Here is a 17,966-nt window from a genome sequence, read left to right on the forward strand (position 1 = left end):
CTATAGGATGTTTAAAATGAGGAAACACTGCCATCTGGAGGGAATCATTAAACAACTCCATGCATCTCAAACTAACCTAGATGAATACTGGCTTCATGACATTTGCTGGTTTGTGTTTCAGAGCTACTTGACTCAGCTTCTGTAAACTGTATGCACAAGTTATGTCACTCTGTATTTAAAGTGATAACATTTGGAAAACCAATAACACCATAAACTACTACGGTCAAGTATTTATATTAAGCTGACATTTCAGTAGAAACGTCACAAAAGGATAAGCCAACGTTTGAAGACATAAAACTGCGACAACATTTACGTCTCGCCCCTTTAAAACACAGTCAAATTCTTAGTTTCTGATTTTCTTGATGTTGTGTACTCGACTAAAAACGTGGCCACAGTGTACCTGGATTTCGTGTCAAGCAAGTCAACAGATCCAAATTCCTAAATCACATTCCTTCACTGAGGGAGGGGAGGGATCATTAATTGCACCTCTGTGGCATTTTTATGGAGTTTTGGGAAATGGCTGGATGGCTCTGGTAAAGGAAAAAAAAACAAAGGGAAGAAAGAAAGTTGACAGAGACTGAGTGCGAAGGGACCCCATGAGGACACAACATTCATCCGTTTAGAGAACATATGGAGTGTAGGGCCACGTCTGACACACATCCGAGTCAGTGGGATCAAAGAAACAATGCAGTTTAAGGCCATCTAAAACATATCAAGAGCATGTCCACACCTCACTGGGTGGATCTCAAAAGCTCACAAAGCATGGCAGCTATCATTCACTCTTAGCCAGCTATCAGTTTACCACAAAGGCGGCATTTCAGGCATCCAAACTGAAGCTTTTGTGCAGAAATTCAAAGGCCCAGTTACTCTTTTTAATAAAGCTGCTGCCAAACAATGAAATATGCCTCCAAAGACACGATCATGTTTAGGTGTTGTCATTGTGAGCAACTAAACTGCGACTTTGGCTCCATTAAAGGACAATTTAAGTGATCGTGTACAGCAGGAGGCAACAGAATTGATGTTTAACCTGCAGAGTGACCAGGCTCTGTCTGTCCTAATTATTCATGAGTGGTGCTGTAGTGCAGAAAAGTGTAGTTTGTCAGCCGAAAGACGAGAAACAAACCCAGTCAACAGTTGGGTTCTGTTTTTTGGAGCTCACCTTTGGTTGAACATCCCTCTGAAGTTGTAGTTAGCTCTGTAGTTGGGCATGGGCTTGGGATCCAAAGGCCTGTAAATAGCTGGCTCCCCTCTCTTCATAGCCAGACCATTCAGCTCGACTGTGGGTGTTATACTGCCTATATTTGAGAATAAATAAAACATTAAAACTGAGCAAAGGAAATATGTATTCAACATTAAATAATGTATGAAATATTCTGCTGCCTGACATCAGCAAATTAAATTTAAAAAAACTATGGGGAAAAAAATGTCTCTAAAGCTCCAGATAAAGTTTCAGGATGTAACACAGGAGTTTAAATATGAGGATGTCTGTGTTCAACCTAAAAAGTGTAAAACCTTTCTACCTGTCCAACTGTGTATGATGCATGAACTTCTAATCCCACAGCTGCCCGCTGATGTTGCATAACCTGTCACAGGGCTTTCTTAATCCCATTAAGAGGTTGACTATGAGGTCTTTCATTACAACAATGCCACAGAGGGCAGATGAGGTAAGACAGGCCAGTGGTATTCATTTGGACAGAGACAAAACATAAGCTTGCACTTAGGCTTTATTGACAGGGGCTGTACTGGCTTTGTTCTGAACATGGATTATCTAAAATGTATCTAGTGGCTCGAGGGGTACACCTGGAAGCGAAAGTCCTCCAGGTGAAAATCCCTAAATACTGAAGCATCCCATTAACAATGGAGACATAAAAACACCATTATGACACAAAGGCTTTTGCCCAATTTCACCCATAACCTCGGCACTCTTCTTCATGATTACACTTGCACATGAAAAAAAAGTGACATCTCAAAACAAAAAGCTGTTTTCTGAAGTGGCTTTGGAGGCCCCACCATCTCCCTCCAATGAATACACCTCATTTCATCAATACACTCTAAAATGAACAGTAGAGGGCACTGATGCAACCTTAGGAACAGTTCAGAACATGCATGGACCGAATAAATGTTATCAGATATTTTAAAGCAAATAATTTGAGAACAGTTTCAAGAATTGAACGTCTTTCTAAGAAATGTTGGTGCCGCTTTCTCGTAACGTTCTGGTTCAGTTGTTTTGATGAATGATGCATGATACAGAGTGGTCAGATGAGAATAAAAATAAAGCTTTACAACCACACTAAAAACGGCACATTCCTTGTTGAAATCTTAACCTTATTGAGCAAGAGATGTTTTTGTTAACTGGTCCAACATACCCGCAGTAAAGCTGGGATATTTTTGCATTGGTGTCCGTGTGTTCATAGGACTACCAATGGCAGCAGAGATCTGAACTACTTCTTTAAAGTGGATGCAATAGGTCTGGCAGTAGCTCAGTCTGTGGGGACCTGCGAACCAGAGGGTAGCAAGTCCAGCAACAACCAGGTAGTACAGAGTGTGAACTGGCTATGTGGCAGCCCCTCTCAACAAGTGGATGTATATGGCTCCTGTGTGTGCATATCTGGTGATGTGTGAGTAAACTCACAATGGAATGCAAAAAATGCATTTTCCCCAAAGGGATTAATAAATTAAAACTTCAATTCAAACCACTTAACCACATAAGAAGGAGAAGAAAGAAAAATGTGTCCCTCCCTGCTTTCACTGCCATATTTTAGATTGGCTTCTGTTACGCTGTCAGCTTTCGATTATCCATACACAGTATGTAACCAGTAATGTGTCATTCCATAGATGACTAATTTTACCACTGCTTCCACTTTCACACATTCTATTAATGCTACTGAGTAAGTCCCATGTTCAATTTGGAAAACAGTTCCAAAACTAATGTTAGATGTCAGCAAGATGTCACTGTGCTGAAGAATTTTACGAGCAGTTAGAGGGCTGAAGATATTAGCTAAGTATACCGATGAACAAATTAACAAACAAATGTAGTTTGACCTCAACACAGGAACTGCTTTTGATGCTTAAATTGAATTATTACTGTGTGGAAATAGTAAAATAGATCATCAATAGTAGAAGGTGCAAACATCTTTCCTGCTCCTCCTTCATAATATTAGTTATTAGATGTAATCTTTAACAGACACACTCTCAGTAAACCCTACAATGTCATCTCGTGGTGGGTACAGTACCTGGATTGCTGTTGATGTCCACTTTAGGGGAGCGGGGTGCTGGCCTGGGAAGGACGCTCTCGTCCAGTGCTTTGGCAGCTGTGGAGTGCTGGGCCTTTTTGATGCTGGTGCCCTCTGCCTCCCACACCTGCTCCCCAAGAGTCAGCTGCACCGTGAAGATCTAGAACAGTGACACCCAGAGGGAGAGACATTACCCGGCAGCAACTACATTTTTACAAAACATGACTTATAGTAGGCATGATGTGTTCTGCATGAGCAATATTCGGTTGTGAAAAGTGCTCAAAAACATGAGAGGAGATGCCATGAATAAGCATGTAATATCTCAGCAAGAACGTAAACTTAACTCACTGATCATTTCAGAACATAATCCCGACTTGAGTGTCCTCACTTACCTTAGCATGTGCAGGGCCTCTCTCATTGAGGAGCTTGTACTGTGGTTGGATTCTATTGAAACGGGCTAACTCATTCACCAAACACATTGGAGTTTTCTCTTTAGGGTTTGCCATGTTCTCCTGGGGCGGGCCTAAAACATAGTACAGCAGAATACATAGTACACAGGTTACAGCATCAGACAGAGCGATACACACGAATAACAATAACGTATTGATATAATATATTTTATCATTCAATTCATGTGAGAACACGTGACTGAAATGGGATAGATTCGTATACTGTTGCATGCATCTTGTGCAGGAACGGCGGAGCATATAGATGCAGCAACAGGTAGCTCCTTCACACTTTGACACATTTAAGTTTTAATCTTTTTTTATTTATTTGCAGCTTTATTGACGACACATCACTGAATGACGCTGGATTGATTTTGAAGGACTACAAGTCGAAATTATTCAAATTGATCAGGATATTTTCATTTTGGCAATGGTTGCATAGCTCTTCCTCTCTTCCTATGTATGTATATATATATATAATTTTTCCATATATGCATATATATGTATCGTTATATTTTATTTATTTTATGTTACCCTATTAAAAGCTAAATGTAATTATCTGTCGTGTTTGATGTGTGTAGCATGAAGGGATGACAAACTTTCATTTCCTTATCATACGTACTGATGAAAAATGACGTTGACTTTGACACGGAGTAATTAACGTGTCTTATACACAACATTCAGTAAACGAAACACTCATGAAACAAAGACAACTCTGTCACAAAGACGCAGGCATTCAGTTTAAGTTATTTCCCCCCTTCTACAGAGAGACGGGGGCTCAGACGTGTTCTGATTTGTGGGAAAGAAACATGGTTACTTACAGGCTAATGACTATGATTCAAAACTATGTGCCATCAGTTTAATGATAAGAAATATTATTAGCGGTATCTGAACAATATAGACAGAATTTAACAATGAGCAGCAGAGACAAGAGGAGCAGCAGGTCTGTAATGTGTACAGGGGGGTCGCTGGTGAGTGCAGCTCTTCACCATCCAAAGCAGGTCAAGAGTTCAGTAGCAGGAAAGGTTTGTGATAAGGTCTAATAATGCCACGATCTATCCTGATAGCATTTTGTAGCCTAAATCTACATCATTCTTTTCTTGTTACACAATGAATATTCTTTATGAAAACAAAAGCTCTCACATTAACACTAACATTTCATCTCTCTTACGACGCCTGTGGCAACTGAAAATTGAAATATTAGAAATTAAATAAAGCAACCATCATGGGTAATAATTAGGAGCACAAAGTACTACAAAATATTCACTTAATTTGCCCTGAGAGAAAAATATTCTGTTGGCGCTCTACCTGGCGATGTGGCAGACACAGGGGCGTCCCCATATCCGACTGCAGGAGCAGGGCAGGCGGGTGTGGGGGCCGGGCCTGTGCCGTTGACGGAGGGCTGCAGACCCAGGGATCCTGGGCTGGCCATGGCCGTCGGGGGAACTCCGGGGGAGAGGCCAGGACCAGCCGCCAGGGGTGCTGAGGTCTGTACTTTCACTTGAGCCATGCTCTATTCCTGGAACCAGACAACAAGTGACAACTTTAAAAGTTTTTATTTAGAGACACACCGATCATTACAGACTAATTACGTCACTTTCACAGCCAAGCGTCTCAGTAGTTTGATAAAAAAAAGTTTCTGTATAATTTAAAACTGTTCACTGTCATTAGACACATTTCTGTGGGCCTGGAGAGCGGACTTCAAACTGAGCAGCCCTCGGCCTATCTCACATTCTGATCCACTGGCAGCTAATACACCCAGACAATGAAGCTTTATTTGAAGGAGCTTTGCTCACGTTACTGCTGCTAAGCTCTCCGGAAAAAAGGAGAGAATCCTGTGATAGCAGCCCGAACAAGACAATGGACACTCAAATCACATTTTATTCGAGACCCAAAGAGAGCTATGAAACCAAAAGGCCTGCCACGAAGTAGAAGCAGGTTAACATGAACAGCAGCAGCGAGGGTCCAACAATACGGTATAGGTGAACAAAACAAAACTTCCTTATCTTTTTATGCATGCATGCAATATTTTAGCGAACGCAATTCCACGCAATTACTCCAGCCTGTGGCAATGCGCTGTGAGTCACAAACTATGATGTCGTGTGTTTTTAAAATCAATGAAAGATGATGATAAAGATACAACAAACTGTGTGACAACATCTTGGCAAGACGGCTACAGCGTTGGTTCACATAAATATGTAGCAGGCACCAAAAGGGACATGAGGGAAATTCTTTTCACGTCCCCGCAGAGGTCAGGGCATAGGGTCAGATACAGAAGTGAACCCCTGGGGTGCAGAGAAAATTGCACTTGGACACTTTATACACACTTTATACAAGGCTGGCTTTGAACCTAACCTGGCACCTGCAGGTGATGGAGTAGCATATATATATATATATATATATATATATATATATATACATATATATCTTCAATCACCATGCTGCTGAGAAATTATTTATAAAAGATCACAAAATTGATCTTACTCTTTAGTAAACTGTATAAATGGGCATTTTAGAGATCAGCTGGGTTAAGGGAGACAGATTTTCCATGATCACAGGTGTTATCATGATCACAGGTGTCACATATGTGCATTGTTTACAGATGAGCGCCATAACAGGGCTGGTGTAAACAACAGCAGCAGTTGTCATGTCCATAAAACAAGTGACATCGACTACATCCACTAAAATCAAAAGGCAGGTTTCCTTCATCTGTGACCTTAATTCATTGCATGCAATCGATTGCTTCCTGCTGTTTATATCTCCTCTGAGCTTCACTATCCGTCTTCTTTCCTCTCAGCGACATGCACAAACACCAAGACAAGCAATGCACGGCTGTGTCAAGCAGTAAGTTGAGTATGGAGGTGGTGGTGTATCGTTAAAGGGGTTGACTTGACAGAGAGCTCCAGGGCTGCTGTCTGCAAACCCCTGAACCTACACCACAACAGCTCCGGCTGTGTTCAAGCTTAGCAGGAAGCTAACGTAACCAACCGGGGAGGGGGGTGGGAAAACGGCGTTTCCTGCAAATGTCAGCTCCCCAAAACAAACCAACAGAACTGTCAAGCATGCATGCTGTCAACCGACGTGTCAGTGTGGTCTCCCCTTGTGAATAAACACCATGTAGCCACCTCCGGTAACGCTACTTTAGCCGGTTAACGCTCATCATGGCTGATCGGCCGAGCGCCCCTCTTGCTAGCATCTCCATACCGCCCCATCCTCCACGAAAGTCTTGGGGGGGGGGGGGGGGCTTTCAGTCCACCGCAACATCATATACGGACTGGCAACAGCGTGACGAATAATCCAGAGACTATCCGCCAACAAAGGGGCAAATATTTGAGGGTATTTTTTACCTTTGTCCAGGGCCAGACCCCAGTTACACCTCCGACATTGGCAAACACTAAAGAGAACTGGATGGAAGAGGGAACGGTCCACGTTATTTTTCTGGGTAAAACTAAAAAAAAATATTAAAACACGTCCCATTAGAGGCGAATGACTGGTCATTTTGATATTTCGCGTATAAAGTTTGTGTTTTGTTTGTGTGGTCCGTGATAAGTATTGCGTAACGCTATTAGAGTTTGAGGTGAATCTTGAATGAATCAGCCACCCCCGCGGCGACGTGAATGGTTCAGTCCTGGTTTGCTGCCCTCAGAGTGTGAAACAGTGTTAACTTTGATTCAGAGCAAAGGAGAACATTTGAACTTGCTCTCTGCACACGGCATTCATCAGACTCAACAGTCTTCATGTTATACATATATATATTTTTTTTAATTTATTATATTAACATTAAAATTATGCATTTTACAGGTTAGTAAAGTGTCACTGAGACTTCACATAAGGATCTGTGAGTAGAACTTAGAAAGAAAATGAACCACTTGGGCCTATTTTTTCTCTTCCTTATTGAGTGAGTTTAATTATAACAAGTTAAAATTTAAATAATAAAAAAATCTTAATTATAAACTTTAAAACTATAAACTTGTCCCTGCTGCTGGTAGGCTTCACTTTGCCTTTGCAAAAGGAAAAAGAGCTGAATGAAAATGTCTCGGAACACTAAAACCACCAGGTGTGAGTGACCATGTCTGCTATTTGTGCAAGAAACTGCAACCAGTCAGTGCTGTTCTTGTTAAGGTGATAGGTATTGATGATTCTGGGGTCCCACAGCAGGCGGAGGGCCAACATAAATCCCAATTTATTAAGAAGTGTGGAAGGGACAGGGGGGTAATAAATTGAATTGTGGCTCCTCAGAGATCTGCCAAGAGTGCTCTTGGGACCACTAGATGGTGCCACTAAACCACTTTTTCTTGTGTGATGATGGCGAGCTCTAAGTCATAGAGGGATCAGTGTATCCTCTACTTTACAAAGATGAAATGGATTGAAATGTTTCTGTCTTTCTGATCTCTCACACACATGCATGGTGACATAACATGAAGCAGTTTTTTGTTGTTGTTTTTTCATGTAGTAAAAAACCTGTCATAAAGGTCATGACTTATAGGAGCTTAGGTTTTAGCGTTCCTTTTTAACAAAATATTTTCTGATTACTATTTATCAGATTTAACAACATTGATGGTAAAATTAGACATTTTTTATGGGCAATATTTATGTGCTGCAGTGCAGAAGGATGCTTAATAAATTTGATCATTCGACTTGTTACACTCTGAAGTGTCTTCACAACACATGACCCTCAGTGAGACTTGAGTGTCCTCGAACATCAAACACTGTACAAACCAAGGGTTGAATAAAAGAATGAATCTTTGCTTTTTATTATTGATTATGAAAATGAACAGGCACCTATTACATGGAGCTTGCACATCCCAGAACAAAATTTCAAATATAAATAACACACCCTCATTAGTGTTGATCACTCACAACAACCTGCAAGCTAAGAGTTCAAACCACATTAAAAAAAAAAAAGGGAGAAAAAAAAACATGTCACATCCAAACCTTTGTAACATATTCACTCGCAGGATTTTCAAATCTCTTCTGATCTTCTGCCCACTGAGTGAAGGCTTATTGTCCCCACACACAAGTGCTGTCGTGACTGCATTTACACAATCATCTCATTCCTATTGTTTTTTTTGTTTTTTTTCTGAAGGCAGACAAGATCATTAGAATGAAGCTAAAAAAAAAAAAACATTGGTTAAATAGATGTCTTTAAGTTATCAATATAGTTTTTTGAGATAGCGGTGTGCTGTGGTAATCTCCTCTACAGTATAGAGTATCACATTCACTCAAGTCCATTCAAGAAACTCAGCTAGACCCTGGAAAGAAAAAAATAAAAAGCAAAAAAAGAAATGCAAATGCAAATGCAATACAAACAACCCAAGATGGAAAATTCAAGTATCTCTGACTGGATGGCGATAAACATTTCTTTAGGAATGGGGTAATTACGGTCTGAAATGACAAAGAGCCACACAGCCTCTGGAGGTGAGGTTTGTAATATCCATCCCATAAATCAATACCTAAGTTATGGAAAGACTAAAAGTTGTCACAATGTCTGATGCCAATAAGAAAAAGTAGGGTTAAAATTGCATGCACCCCCACTGTAAAACTACTAAACTTCTTCTTTTTTTTTTCTTTTTCATTTTTCTTATTTACCAACAATAGTGTTTGTAGCTGTCTGTACACATCCTAATTAGCAAAAGATGCAGGCTAACGTCCAATGAAATAAAGCACTCCTATATTATCATATCTGCTATAAAGTAAATGCATCCTCTGCTAATTTCTTTCACGTCATCCAGCAATTTAAAGACTTATGTACAATAGTTTCAGACATGTTATAAGTTTATAACATAACAGTCTCTTTTGGTGAAAATATAGTTAACTTCAAAATATCTGATAGGTATCTTTTTAGAGGTGATCTCTTTATTGAAAAAAGTACCTGAGCCAAAACTCTGACCAGGGGGAATCACAAAAGCCTCGTCTCTTAACGACTTCTATAAAGACTCTCCATTTCGTCATTCATTACCATTATGGAAAACAAAGATTTAAATTAAATAACAAATACAAAAAAAAAGAAAAAGAAAGAAAAAAATCCCCCAAAAAACGTACTGACCCATCAAAAACAACCCCCCTTTTCAAAGTATCAGCTAGTTGAAAAAAAAAAAAAAAAAACGGTACAAAAAAAGAACAAGACATTTTAAAATCAAACATTTTTAGAAGATTAAAGCATGAAATAAAAATCAAAAAAAGTATCGCACAAATAAAAATGGATCATGCAACAATGTTCTCTTACAAACATTCTTTAAATGGAAGAGAAGCCGCTTGCACATCTTCAACGCCGGACTAGTGAACACTACACGAGTTCAGCCCAACTTTACGAGGAGACGTACACTGTGAGGTCATCAGCTGACTGAGATCGAGCGTCCTATCTTTTTTTTCTGTACCGACATTCTGTCCAACAGCAGGAAGAACTGCAGCCAGGTCTCAAGTTGGAAGATGAAGAAGAAAATTACGTCTACTCTTGATACAGTGTTGCAAACTAAAACCCTTTAACCTGATAAATAAGTGGAGGACTGCTTACAGTCCAACTGCAACTTGGGAATAACATACTAATAGTGCCTTTTCAAACTAGATACTTTCACAGTGCATATAATTTAAAACAAACAAATGGATGAAGCATTTTCTTGGGGTTATGATGGTCAGATCCCTTCCAGAAAACGTTTAGATTTGGATTTCTCTTTGTAGGCCCAAGCATGCATCCATCAGTTATTATTGCACAACACAAGGACCTTAAAATGCACCCACACACAAACAAAAAAGTAACAATAATAATCTTAAAACAGGAATTATAATCATCTCTGTCTGCTCGCTGCATCACTACCTTTTTGCAAAAGGAAAAAAAATTATAATAATCCGTCTTGGGTGCATTTAAAAGTTCCATTATTTTCGTTCTCTATATTACAGCCAGACTAAAACATGCATCCAACGGTCCACGGGGGAAATGCAGTCAAGAGCCTCCAGCGCATGGTGTCCATTGTTCCAGTCAAAGGTCAGAGTTCAAAGACTGAATGATTAAAAAGTGCTTTACGTAGGTCAGTAGGACTTCTTTCTTCTACGATTATTACAAAGTTTGTACATTAGCATGTATCATCTGTGAAAGGGAAAACAAAAATGATATCACGTACAATTACAAGCTATTACCTTTTGGACTCCAGCCAAAAAAAAAAGGAAAGTTATAATTATAAATACTCACCATGATACCACCATTTTGTCTTCTTTGGATTTTTGTTACACGTTCTTACGTAAAAGGAGTTATCAGGCGGTCGTCTCTGCAGGAAAAAAAACATTTAGATTTAAAATATAAGGGAATTTATTCACATGAATCATTTTTCCCCCTCACGGCCATCATCACCGGTGTCATACCTTTTCTTTGCAGCTGGACAACATGCTGATAATGCTAAGACAAACTGATTGCACTGACAGGGCTGGCGACCAATCTTCCGTTAGAATTGATAGACAGATGTGACCGTTACTATACACATGAGGGTGGACAGGTATATTCTCTCCTGTGAACATTACCTGCAGTGAAACAAAGAAAAAGAAAAATCAGTGAGAACTTCTGAAATGTCATAATAATAAGCTTATAAAAAGGTGGTGTGTATCTGACGCCAAAATACTTTAATAAGTCTGGAAAAAGTTGAGATTTATAAGTTCAGGCTTAGTCTTGTGCCGCGACATGAAGCTGTGGGATTAGGACAGAGGGGCCGGGATGGGGTGAGAGAGAATGGGAGACTGAGATAAGAGACAAAGGGACATGTTTGACAAAAAAATAAAATAGAAGCGTTGTTTTATGAAAAGTAAAAAAGGGGTATTAGCCGGTAAAAGGTGTGACTGAAATGGAAGATACAGAAAGAGTGATGACTCGAGAGGTAACTAAAATATTGAAGCGCTTAAAGCAGAGAGAAGGGAGGGGAGTCAGAATGGGTGAAGAGGCTAATGAAGGGTAACAATGGGCTGAGGCAGTCTGGCACCAGATAGGGCCTCACAGGAGAGTGCAGACTCCACAACACAGGGGCTGGAGGGGACTGACAGGATGAGTGTGAGAGATAGGAGCAGAAAGTAAAGCTGGCACTGCGCTCCAGATAACAAGACAAAGGCAAGCGCCTCGCTTACGGAAAGTTAAAATATTTACTGAAACGCCCGATTCACATAAAGTTCAGAGGCCTGAGGATGAGATTAGAGCAGACAAGTACTGCGGTGACTCGTGTAGTACTTTGCGCTCCTTTTGTCGAGGATTTGTCTATTTTCTGTCTTCTGTAAGCTTTTTTTTTTAAAAACTACGATTTTGCACAAGTATACTTGGACCAAAACTAAATTCAGCTCATTCACACAGGGCAAAAATGGCAGTTCTGCAACCAAAAACAGGGTGCTGCATTTGGCTTTGAATGCCACCGTGTCACAATAAAGCCAATGCCCCAAAAAATAGAGACCTAAATGAATATTCAAAGTCAAAATATTGCAGACAAAAATATGTTGTAAGGGGCTGGACGACGCTGTGTGCAAAATTCAACAAGAAAATAAACAGAACATTTCGGTTTCCCTGTGGACATGAACAGTGACAGGACGGGAGCTACAGGTTTTTTTATGCAAATGTTGTCATCTTAGTTTGAGTGGGCCGTGTTTTTCTTTTTTTCCCCCCTTCCATGACAATAATAGCATTCTCTATGCACACGTAGTATCACAATCACACATGTGTATACTGTAGATTTACCACTGAAGCTGCCCACACGACCAATAACGCGCCACAGCAGTCGACAATGAAGTTCCCTCAGTAGCTCCGTGAGGAGTCTAACACACAGAGGGGCCGCTTTCGCAGCCGCTCATTCCTATCTGAGAGGATGTACGGAGGAGCTAAGTGGCTAGGTTTATCTCATTTTCTCTACACCGACTCATTTGCTATTTTTAGAAAGGCCGTGCTCCTGATGAGTGAACTAAAGATTGTTGAGTTAAACTAATCCCTTCAAACATGGCTTCAGTGAGAGCTCTGTGCTGGTGCCTCGGTCGGTCAGTGATTCCTGGCCCCCGATGTTTCCACGCCGAGATTCATTCCGTGAACAACTGCGGAGCCGATGAGTTTCATGTGATTATTGCAGGCATCCAGACAGTGGATACAGAGGATTGTTTACATAGGTCTACAGTTTGTAATTCTGTTTGGAAAGGGCACCTCTGTGCACTGTACCTGCACACCAGCAGCGTAGGAATCTGTTTTGGTGACCATTTCCATAATTAAGCACCTTGATTAAACAATCACAAAGAGTGAATGTTTGATATTTAATTAGGGAAACCAACAGTATAGCTGAAACTAAATGGAAACAGACCCCAGGTCTGTTCATTCATTGGTGTCTCCAGCCAGCACGGCAGCTTGTGCGTCATGGTTGAAGCACACAGGACTTTCAGGGTCCTTGAGACAAGACAGCACTTAAATATTGCTTTTCAAGCGGAGAGGAAGCTGACCACCTCACATTAACCGACACACAAACACACAGACACACAGTTACTTACCTGAGGTGAATCAAACGGATATCGACTACTAAATTTGAAAAGCAGCTGAAACTTCTCTCCTTCATACAGTGTGCCAGGTGCTCCCTCCATGTCTACAATCCACCTTAAAAGAAAGGCACAGTGTTGAAATGTGTTAGTCATTTCACCAAAGATTCATCTGATCATTCAACAATTAACCAAAACACCGGCAGCAGTCCAAAAAACTTTTTGTTACTGATTTCCAACACCCTGTGACGACTTTGAGGCCGATCTGTGGTCAAATATTTTGAAAAGATAACAAGAGCAGGTAACAGCAGAGTTGTTAAATTCCTCACATCGGGTTAACACTTCCTTCAAAAACAAACCTGTACTGTGCTCTGGGAAGACATGCTCATTTTGACAAGATAATGTGCCTTTTATTGTCTTAGAGAGGAAAACTGACTTGAGCAACAGCGTGACACACAGCTGCAATTAACTTCACAATATGTAGCCAACAAAACAAAACAGCAGCGCACCAGAGACACAATGATAAATTACATAAAACTGAAAGACATGTAAAGTACTGCACGCTCCTCGTTATCTGGATATGAAATGAATTATCATCAACCTCAGCTGTACTTTGTGTTACCTGCTTAATGCTGTGCAGTGTGTTTGAGGCTTGTGCATCTTTTCAAGAACATTCAAGCACTTTCAAGGTACCTAAACCCGAGATTTCCCAAGAAACCTGAGAGCACCCATCAGTCTAGATCTGCTCCAGACTGCAGGAGACAAGAAACAAATATGATGACGGGAGTGCTTCATTTAAAATGCTAAGCGATTTTTGGTTTTCGTACGTGATAGAACTCCAGATTATATTTAAAAAATCTAGCATTTTTCAAGGAGTACATTCAAATCTAAGGATATTCCTAACCTTGAAAACATAACGGTTCTTTCCAAGACTTTGTACGAACCCTGAATATTGTACATGTAAATGCCCAAGCCTCACACTTATTTTGCTAGAAAATGATCAATAACATACTCTATGCTCGATGTGATCATTCCGGAGTAGATCATCTACGAAACATGCATGTAGTGACTTGCATGGATAATTAAAAACAAATCATACAAAATGTGGCCTGCCGATGCTGGAGTAAGTGTGTAATCAAAAGCTTTTAGTCTGACTCATTCCAGTGACATTCACTATTCAGCTGGGTTATGACAGTGGTTTAGTAATAATGTGATACTCTATTGATTTTAGTGGACACAATCTATTTCCGCTTCTGTAGCCTGACTACAGGACTGTGCTGACTGAGCTGTGAGGGATTCGATGTCTTACTCAGAACAGGAGATGATTGCAAACACGGGTTTGATTCCTGGTGTTTGGGATGAAGGGCGGTCTGTCTTCTCAGCCTAACCCAGAGGGTAGATGTTGTTTCACTGGCTACAAAGTCAAACATGTAAGTGCAGTGCGGAGCATTTACGGGGATTGTCTGCTCACAGCAGAAAAGCTCAGAGGAGAAGAAAAAGGAACACTGATGGCAGCATCACAATCTCTGGCCTAATTTCTTTCAGGCGAGCAGCGCAGATAGGACACCAAGGTGACTTGTGGCTGTTGTCCGGGTTCATAGCCTTGTGTCTCTTTCAAATCTAGCCTCGGGCACGTGATCATTTAGGGCCTACGAACAAGGTCAGTCCAGTTTAAAACTTACAAAGTCCAACCGTCGAAGCATCTGAAAAGAGCTCTTTTCTTTTTATTGTCCGGATGTAAAGCTTAGACGGAGGCAGCATCAGTGCATGATGCCGAGTTACACCTGATGCAACCCACGCCGAGCACAGGCAAAGACTCCAAGGACATTATGCTCAACTTGCTCAAATTCCCCATAGCCTGGTGATTATATGATCCAGTAAACAAAAATAACACCAAGTGAAACGGGGAGGGGGGTAAAACTGAGTACACATAAGAGACTCTGCAGTGCTTTATAGCAGCAATTTCCTTGTTTGCAAAGGCTGACAGCATCAAGCTAAACTATCTCCACTATCACACAGTCAGCCGAAAGACATCATTATCTAATGAGCAGTGCCGAGAGACGCAGTGTACTGTATAAACAGAAGCTCGAAAACTAAAAACACATGGTCACCTTATCGCTTATCGTCACAGGCACGCCATTGTCACTGGTGAGATATTTTCCATGTTTGTTTGTTTTGTTTTTGTTAATGTCAAGCGGGCACAGTGTAGTCGTACATTACTCCACTAGGACAGGTGTGATAAAACTATCAAAACTCTTCTACTGTCAAACACCACGAGTGAAAACTAACCGAGGTTCAAGTCAACATATCTTATCCAGTCGGAGACAACAAGGCGCACCCGTACATTCCATCTAAAATATGGCATACATACCAAAAAGCAGAAGCCAGCCGAACTGGTTCGAAAAAGCTTGTCACTCAGGTGAAACACAAAACAGACGTTCAAGTCTGGCCGGGTCTGATTGTTATCCAACATAATGGATCTTTCATAGTTATATAATTTTCTATAATTAACTACATGGAACATGGATTTCCTCTTTAAGATGGAAACAAAATGCCAAGCAACACTGTAAGACATTAGAGGACAGCCAGGTAGTATAATTTAAAAGTCAGAGCTTGAAAGACATTGGAATGACGGCCAGAAAAATGTGTTTCCATTCAGAGGAGCACAACTCAAGTTTGTCCTTACTGCATATCAGGCTGGATTTGCCTACAGTATTCAGAAGCATTTAAAAAAAAAAAGGAACGCCAAGACACTCAGACAGAAAGGTCAGCCAAAGCAGCCTCTGTTCCTTACTAACCTAAGCCCAACTCCTGCATGCCAACCATTAAATATTTTATAAGGATGAATAGTGACAGTGTGCATTACAGACACTCTACTGAAGGGGCCAGAGCTGCCAGTCACTGGAATGACCCCGATTTCATCCTCCTCCTCCTCACAAGTCGCTGTGCCTCTTAATACCTCCTACCACTTCTGCAGCAGCAGTAACCTTTAATGCATGTGCGCTCACCGTCACAGTGATGAAACGTGACATTTTACACGAAAGCCACAGTTGGATTTCTGTTTATCCACCGACGCAAACCTTCTTTAATGATTTTTATTGTGATGGTGTCCTGATGTGTGCAAATGAATCACATGAAACATAATAAAAATAAAAAACACTCACTGTGTGATGGTGTTCTGTACACTTTTTTCGTTAAGAGTCATTCCCGGGGGTGGATCATTTTGCAGGGCTAATAATTCCTTTTGTAGCCTTTTCTGTTGGGAGACAATTGAAATATTTGGCATGACAACAATATAAACAGACATAGAAGAAGAGAAACAGAAGTAGAAATGTGCTTTCATTCTATTGAGATATCAATAACAAGCGTAAAATATCGATTGTGTGTGGATATATCGCTTTCAAACACTTAGGTAGAAATGTAGCAGACCGCTGTGACCGGTTCACCCTGCGGAAATCAAACTATTTGTCAGTGGATTGATGTTTGAAGTTGTCGATACACCTGTTCAAGCTGGAGGGCGAAACTGCAACCTGCTCAATCTGCGCACTGCCTCGTTTAAGCTAGCTAACGTCAACGTCAGCCAAACAGCAGCTACTTATTTTAATAAAAAAACAAAACAACAGGCTGAACTCCTAACACCACACTCCTTAAATTATTATCTATGTGTTCATGCGAATAAAATACCCATGTGTGTGTTTATATATAAATATATCCAGGAAGCTAGCCGTGACTTGGTGGTGTTGGGGATGATGGGCTAACGCTGCTTGTTGCTAAGCGCTAACCGGGATCAATCTCATCGCTTCCTGCTTTGATGTCATCGCCACTTCCAGCACATACTGTGTGTCTGAATAAAAAGTGGTTAACAAACCAAACGGTCAAATAGCAGGCCGGTGATGTGAGGTTAAATTAATAAATAGTCCGATCGCTGTCAATTGTATCCTTACCTGCATCGACGCCATGATGGAAACCCCCCTGCATCAGCGCAGAGTGGAGGACTGTAACGTCAGGCGGGTCACGTGACCGGAGGAGTTGTTTTTGACAGAGGAAAACAATCCAGCGATGATGAACACGGAGCGCTCACTCACCTCTGCGCTCATTTCTAATGTCGTCAAAGCACGGTTTACACAGGGGATTTCATTTAAATCAAATAAATATATAAATAAATACAGTTTGAGTTAAGAACCGGTGAAGTCACATCGGACATTAGGGAGGAGGGCCAATGACTTAATGCTGAGGAAGAAGATAGAAGATTAGCCCGACATCTTTAAGACACTTACACCAAATATTGTTCATTATTAAAGTGTGTCTTTTATTTATTTAAATGTTATCACTTTAAAAATAATTTTAGATGTATATTTTTTAATTTTTACCTCTTTTACTTATATTTTATATGTCATGTTTATGCTGTTTGCAAGGGATAAGAGGGAAACAACATTTCAATACAATACTGTATGTCCTGGACAGTCTAATCTCTATTATAGCAGCATTGACAATAAAGTTGACTTCTTTAATTACACTATGAATGGATTACCTTTTATCATAGCATCTCCTACAATCTGCTTCATTCTGTCACCTTGAGCTTGTTATTAAAATGATTTGTTAAAAAACAAAACACACAAAAAAAACGCCTACCTTTGTATTATTTATTTAAATGTTATCACTTTAAAAATATTAAAACACTTTTAGTCAGATTTTTTTGATGTTACATTACATTACATTGCATTTAGCAGACGCTTTTATCCAAAGCGACTTACAGAGGAGGACATAAGCTGAGAAAGGTGTAAAGGAGCACAGAGTAGTTGTTAGT

At 40.4% G+C, this 17,966-nt stretch overlaps 2 protein-coding genes across 4 annotated transcripts in view; both read right to left on the reverse strand.

The window, feature by feature from the left end:
* stau2 (staufen double-stranded RNA binding protein 2) overlaps positions 1 to 7,123 on the reverse strand; it is an 81,074-nt gene extending 73,951 nt beyond the window's left edge. For all 3 annotated transcript variants that reach the window (XM_027274160.1, XM_027274162.1, XM_027274161.1), the window contains exons 1-5: positions 7,027 to 7,123; positions 4,988 to 5,198; positions 3,626 to 3,756; positions 3,234 to 3,393; positions 1,160 to 1,295 (exon numbers count right to left, since the gene is read on the reverse strand). In XM_027274160.1, the coding sequence (XP_027129961.1) occupies positions 1,160 to 1,295; positions 3,234 to 3,393; positions 3,626 to 3,756; positions 4,988 to 5,189 (629 nt within the window). In that variant the 5' untranslated portion in view covers positions 5,190 to 5,198; positions 7,027 to 7,123. The remainder of the gene's footprint in view (positions 1 to 1,159; positions 1,296 to 3,233; positions 3,394 to 3,625; positions 3,757 to 4,987; positions 5,199 to 7,026) is intronic.
* Positions 7,124 to 8,404: 1,281 nt separating this feature from the next.
* On the reverse strand, positions 8,405 to 17,228 carry ube2wb (ubiquitin conjugating enzyme E2 Wb). The gene is made up of 6 exons (XM_010733801.3): positions 17,104 to 17,228; positions 16,324 to 16,415; positions 13,175 to 13,277; positions 11,036 to 11,191; positions 10,866 to 10,941; positions 8,405 to 10,763 (listed from the first exon to the last, which is right to left on the reverse strand). Exons 1-6 carry the CDS (start codon positions 17,116 to 17,118, stop codon positions 10,750 to 10,752), a joined length of 456 nt encoding a protein of 151 aa, XP_010732103.1. The 5' UTR covers positions 17,119 to 17,228; the 3' UTR covers positions 8,405 to 10,749.
* Between the last annotated feature and the right edge of the window lie 738 nt (positions 17,229 to 17,966).

This window comes from Larimichthys crocea, chromosome XXIII (assembly GCF_000972845.2).
Source record: "Larimichthys crocea isolate SSNF chromosome XXIII, L_crocea_2.0, whole genome shotgun sequence".
NCBI classification, from domain to species: Eukaryota; Metazoa; Chordata; class Actinopteri; family Sciaenidae; genus Larimichthys; species Larimichthys crocea.